Source organism: Panonychus citri, unplaced genomic scaffold, assembly GCF_014898815.1.
Source record: "Panonychus citri isolate SS breed McGregor unplaced genomic scaffold, ASM1489881v1 Contig00121, whole genome shotgun sequence".
Classification (NCBI taxonomy): Eukaryota; Metazoa; Arthropoda; class Arachnida; order Trombidiformes; family Tetranychidae; genus Panonychus; species Panonychus citri.
In genome coordinates this window covers 47,959-54,353 of record NW_026515526.1, presented here as the reverse complement: position 1 = coordinate 54,353, position 6,395 = coordinate 47,959, and the positions used below count along the sequence as shown (strand labels likewise).

Here is a 6,395-nt window from a genome sequence, read left to right as displayed (position 1 = left end):
CGCATCAAACATCTTGATGGTACCACAATGAATGTTTCATTTGGTGACAGCAAACCTAACTTGTATTGTACACCGGACCGGAATTTTGAACCATGAATCATTCTCAATTGTAATGCAGTCATAATTGCTGAGATCAGTGAATAAACAGAGAAACAATCAAACAGAAAAACAATCAAACAGAGGAACGATGAAGCAAAGAAACAATCGAACAGAGAAACGATGAAACAAAGGAACAGAGAAACAGAGAAACGATGAAACATACACAAACAACTAGTGGAAATTGTACTTATGCTTGTCTTATTGTAATTTTCATTGTTATATACAAATCAAATCTTTCGATATTGTGAGAGTCTCACTCACAGAATGATAAATAAGTTGATAAGACGACTCACGAGTGAGCTCGATTGGTCTTTTGTGTGTCTATTATCACAAACCTGTGTCAAGTCAAGATGATAGGTCCATTTTTCTATCAACAATTTAAATGAAGCTGATAACTGTTACCATTCACTTTCCCATTTAATTTGATTGGTCTCAATTGATAATCTTTTCACAAAGGTTACAGAACTTCCATATCAATCAATACTAAACAGTTGCTATCGATAATATTCTGATAATTCTCTTGAATTGGTTAAAGATCATTTTCGTTATCTCTAACAGAAAAGTTTAATATCTTTCTATTTTCAAACCTGTGATAGGTCCATTTTTCTATCAACAATTTAAATGAAGCTGATAACTGTTACCATTCACTTTCCCATTTAATTTGATTGGTCTCAATTGATAATCTTTTCACAAAGGTTACAGAACTTCCATATCAATCAATACTAAACAGTTGCTATCGATAATATTCTGATAATTCTCTTGAATTGGTTAAAGATCATTTTCGTTATCTCTAACAGAAAAGTTTAATATCTTTCTATTGGCAAACCTGTGATAGGTCCATTTTTCTATCAACAATTTAAATGAAGCTGATAACTGTTACCATTCACTTTCCCATTTAATTTGATTGGTCTCGATTGATAATCTTCGTCGCTTGGTTATCAGTATGAAAAGTTACCAATCGAATGTGATTATAAGCAAAAGGATATTCTCTTTCCCAACATGGACGAAGCACAATACATTTTGGACAGAAAAAGTGAACTTGTTGCCGATTTGATGAATGTCTTTTGATAATTCACTCTTGATCTTATTCTATCATGCTTATCATTGAGTAAAAAGTATCTATTCGCCTGTTTAGATACTTATTGATAGATTTTAAATATGGTTTTTCATGCTGATTATAAGGTGAATGGTTACCATAGAACATTCTAAAGCAGAAAAAGGAACTCAATCGCATAGAATAATACTAACCATATGGTTCTAACACTTTTAAAAAAAATGATTTAAATATCATTATTTAGATTTATATATATATAATATATATATAATATATATATATATATATAGTGAATAAAATCGAAAAATACTCCTCCACACAAGTGCCAACCAACCTTCCCATAAGAAAAAATGAAGCTTGCATTGAATATATATACTTTAATGCTTCAACTTCATTGACAAAAGCGCCCTCTCGATTATGAAAAATAGCACAATCTATGATCATGTAAACAAATTATTTTCATTACATCTTGGATTGCGATTATCTATTACTAAAAATAAAACTGACTATTATACTATTTGACTATTAGCTACAACATAGCCTCTGGTTATTCTTTTCCATCTAACTTATTCATAGTCTAATCATTGTAATGAAAATTTGATCAACTTGTTAGGGTAAAAAGTATCTATTCACCTGTATAGATACTTATTGATAGATTTTAATATTAGTTGCAGTGATGATTTCAATGTAAATGATTACCATATAACATTCAGAAGCAAGAAAAAAGAACTCAATTGCATAGAATGAGACTAACCATAAGAATCGAACTTGGTTCTAGAATCTGCTTCTCTTCTGTTCTTCTCTGATCATCTCTACATACAGATTTACCATAGAGAATTTTTTGTACTCCAAAAATTAACCATTTTCGAATAGATTGATCTGACTATTAGCTACAACATAGCCTCTGGTTATTCTTTTCCATCTAACTTATTCATAGCCTAATCATTGTAATGAAAATTTGGTCAACTTGTTAGGGTAAAAAGTATCTATTCACCTGTATAGATACTTATTGATAGATTTTAATATTAGTTGCAGTGATGATTTCAATGTAAATGATTACCATATAACATTCAGAAGCAAGAAAAAAGAACTCAATTGCATAGAATGAGACTAACCATAAGAATCGAACTTGGTTCTAGATAGAAATGAAAATTTGACGTGAATGATTTGATTATTAGTTTAAACTAGATTCTGGTAATAATTTTCTATTCAACTCATCCAAAGCATAATCATTGCCATGAAAATTTAATAAACTATCTAGAGTAAAAAGTATCTATTCACCTGTATAGATACTTATTGATGATTTTTTAATAAGAGTTTTTATGCTGATTATAAGGTAAATGACTATCATAGAACACTCTGTAGCAAGAAAACGGAGTTACATTGCATAGAATAATACTAACCATAATAATTTAACCTGTTTCTAGCCTCTGATCTCTTATTTTCATCTCTCCTTCTTTCACCCTTTCAATTTACAAATTTACCATCGAAGATTTTTGAGCTTAAAAAATTAACCATTATTGATTATTAATTTTATTAATTTAATTATCAATTAACTATTATTATTATTCATTAACTCTAAAGAATTCGAATCAAACGAGACATGAAAAGAGAAAGCGGGAAAGAGAGTTTCCAAGAATCATAATATTGTGATTATCTTGATTTAATGTCAGATAAATCAATAGCAACTGATTTTGAAGGAGGAGTAAATTCAACGTATATAACTGTCGTTTTTTCGTTTCTTTCATTTAGTTGGAAAATTTTATAATACCTCAACCCTAATTAAGTGGTTAATAATCATCCTTATGTTTAAAACTTTTTATCAATTTTTTTCTAATCCATCCAATGTATTGGAAAAGTGTGATTCATCTTCGTTTGAATTACATCTCAAAAACTGCAACAATGAAACCGTTTCCTTAGACAACATACAAGAAAGCCTGATCAACACAATAGTGAAAAAAGTTGGACTAATTCAACATGTTTCGTATGTCAACTCTAATAAGCTCAAGTTAAAACCCAAAGCTGACATCGACCAATGTTTATCAAATCTGGCATTACGACTGTCCAATCTGACGATTACAGCCGAATTAGGAACACTAATTGAAAATGATCGTTTACACGTATCTTCGTTTAACAATGTAATTACAGTTGTCGATCAAGAGCTAAAACCGGAATCCAAGTTTTCAATAAACACTGGTCTTTTTATACAATCAATCGCGGCTCGCAAAGGAGAGAAAATCGACAAATCTGATTTCATAATTTTGATCTATCCAACCTCATCTAACGCGAGAAAACTTGCCTCAAAAGGAGTTTACATTGACCCGGTTGTATGTCGACACGATGATCATTCACTACTGACGTTAAATGGTATCAATATATCAGCGGAGACACAAAAGGTAACCATTATATGTAAACTTGCTTGTTACAAAGCGGAATCATTTGGAAGTGATTACATGAAACTTGTTTCGAAAGAGGCGAATAGCTTGGAACTCTCAAATAAAATAGCAAACAAGTTGTACAGACATAAAAAATCTGAAGGCTCTATACTTGACTATGAGAGAAGTGTTGATTTCTCTAATTATACAACTACTATTAACAACATCGATGACGAGGTATCAGTCAAATTCAAGTTTGGTGTTCTCGAGCCTGAAACAATTCCGAACAATACGACTTATAGTTGTTCAAAAACAATGGAACTTGAAGTGGTTTTATCTAAACCCTACAATGACTACTCCGCAATGTTACTAGTGCCGCGGCGGAAAATCTGGGCCGACGAAAAGTCGTGGGTAGAATTTGGTTTATTCGAGAATAATGGGAAAGTTAGTGGTATGGCAAATTACCAGCCAACAACATACGATTATTGGAGTGGTAATCCTTGGGAAATTTATTTCCTCAAAGGAAATATCGTCGTAAAGCTAGAATATACGGATGAATTGTGCGATGCCCCTTATTCAAATATTATAAATGACTCTTTTTATATAAATATGAAATCTATCAGTAAATCATATGCAAGTCTAATGGATGCCTGCAGAGTGTTGAAAGTGTATGCAAAGTTTGTTAGAAACCTCATCACTTTCGATTGCAATCTCGATGTAATGAAATATTTGCATTACTTGGAATTCGAGGCCTTACAAGTGGATAAATCTTTGGAGCAAATACAGGCAGAATTGGATGTTAAAATTAAAAAAGGCAAGCGTAATGAAATTCAATCTGTAGTTGTGGAAGGAAGAGACTGTGTTCGTCCGAGTTTTGTGATTTGTTCAGAAATGGTCAAACTGTGGAGAAATTTAATTGCAATAGAACAAAGCAATGAATTACCACAGTTTAGTTACGAAAAAATTGGTACATATCTTGTTGATTACAATTCACAGTCCATTGTTTGTGGAAACTCTGGAGATCGCAATAGAGGACATCTTGGCAACGCTCTAGATAAAGAGTCAAATGATCACAACGTGGATACCAACTCTGGTTATTGTGGATCACAGAACCCTGTTGCTTGTTACCAATTACATGATTTATTTTCTTTCGAATTTAACACTCAAGACATTGAACAGAAGAACGAGATTCAAATTTCTGACACAGAAACTGTTGATTTGGAACCATATTCTGATTGCAAGTCTGAAAAAAGCAAAAGACAAATCGTTTATTCAACTGATACTGATGGTGGCACTGAATCATCATTTGATAAAAAAGCTCGGATGTCATAAGATAATTCATAGGATCATAATACGGCTTTTTACGTGTCAAAAAATTTCTTGCAACATGTATACATATAAAATTATAATGAGTTGAGCAAATAAAATAAGTAAGAGTTCTGATAATGTTATCATAGCAACAATGTTATCGTAAATGGAACTCATTTTCAAAGATATAAAATAAAAAGCAAATTGCCAATAAGAAATCATAACAGTATTGACTTCTTGATCTTTTTCACTTCTCTTTTTGTTCATTTTGAAAAGTCTAACAAATCGAACCATTCTCAATAATGGAAATTCTCATGTGGAGAAGGAAGCATGGTTCAAAATTTCGTCAAGCTTCCGATTACTTGAATTGTCGTTTAAGTGAAATGAAGTCTCATCTAGTTCTACCTTCTAAATTTAATCGTGACGCTTGGGATTATGAATGTTTATTGTGTGATAACTTCGTTGCTGCCTCTTATGAAAGATGGGATAGACATCGAGTTAAACATGACAGGTATGTCTGTAATATTTGTAACGCAAAGTTTTACTGGCGAGCAGAAGCCAACAAATGTGATCATCTTGAAAGAATTGTTGATGAATCCGCAGAGAAGGCTTATTACGGTACGAACTCTCCTGACTCCGATGAAGATGATATAGGAGTTGATGTTGATATCGATGACAGTAATGACTACAGTGGTGAGTCTGATGACGATGATGACCAAATTGATGGCGAAGGAGAAGAAGTAGTAGACAACGAAAGAGAAAACGGAGATGAAAACGAAAATAATGACGACAACAGTGATGATGATGATGATGAACAAGCTGAAGTGCAAGACGAGGAAGGCTCAGAACATGATGATGATGATGAGGAAAACGAATTTGAAGCTAGGTGGCCAGTTGAACAGGTAGACGCTGAAAGAAACACAGAGCATCTAACTTCCACCACAGCGCAAATTCGTTATCGTATGAAGAGGCATGAAGGAGGCCACCTTTTCAGATCTATTCTATCTAGATACAAACTGAAAAATTTGAATTGTATGACTTTGAATGCTATGTCGAATAAATATTAAACATATTGCCTTCCAATTTGCGTTTGTAATGAATATCATCATTAAGTTTTCTGTTTAATTACAATCAGGTTATATGCAAGGGTTTGAGGTTGCTTATTTACATTTATGATATAACAAGTAACATGATAGTATTGAGCAGCTAGTGCAACTGATCACAGACTGATGAAACGTGCGTTCAGATATCTTTACAGTATGTTGAGTTTAGTATAATATAGAATTTGGCATTTCTCATTCCCATTTGAGATTCATGGCCAAAAGGGAATTCAATTATTTTATAAAATTTAATTGCTTATCACACAGTAAACCTGAAGTACGTTGTTGACTTGTTCAGTATACAAAATTGATCACCTAATGATATTAATCAATAAAACTGATTGATTAAGCAATTTATATTGTTTTTCAATACAGTTGCTTAATCTTAATAATGCTTTTGTATTAACATCATTAACTAGACTTATAGATAAAATATGGGATGATTTTTCCACCTCTTAT

General features: G+C 32.2%; 1 protein-coding gene across 1 annotated transcript; it reads left to right on the top strand.

The window, feature by feature from the left end:
* Positions 1-5,138: 5,138 nt before the first annotated feature.
* LOC128390500 (uncharacterized) lies at positions 5,139-5,903 on the top strand. Its single transcript, XM_053350230.1, has one exon. It carries the CDS (start codon positions 5,139-5,141, stop codon positions 5,901-5,903), a length of 765 nt encoding a protein of 254 aa, XP_053206205.1.
* Positions 5,904-6,395: the final 492 nt, after the last annotated feature.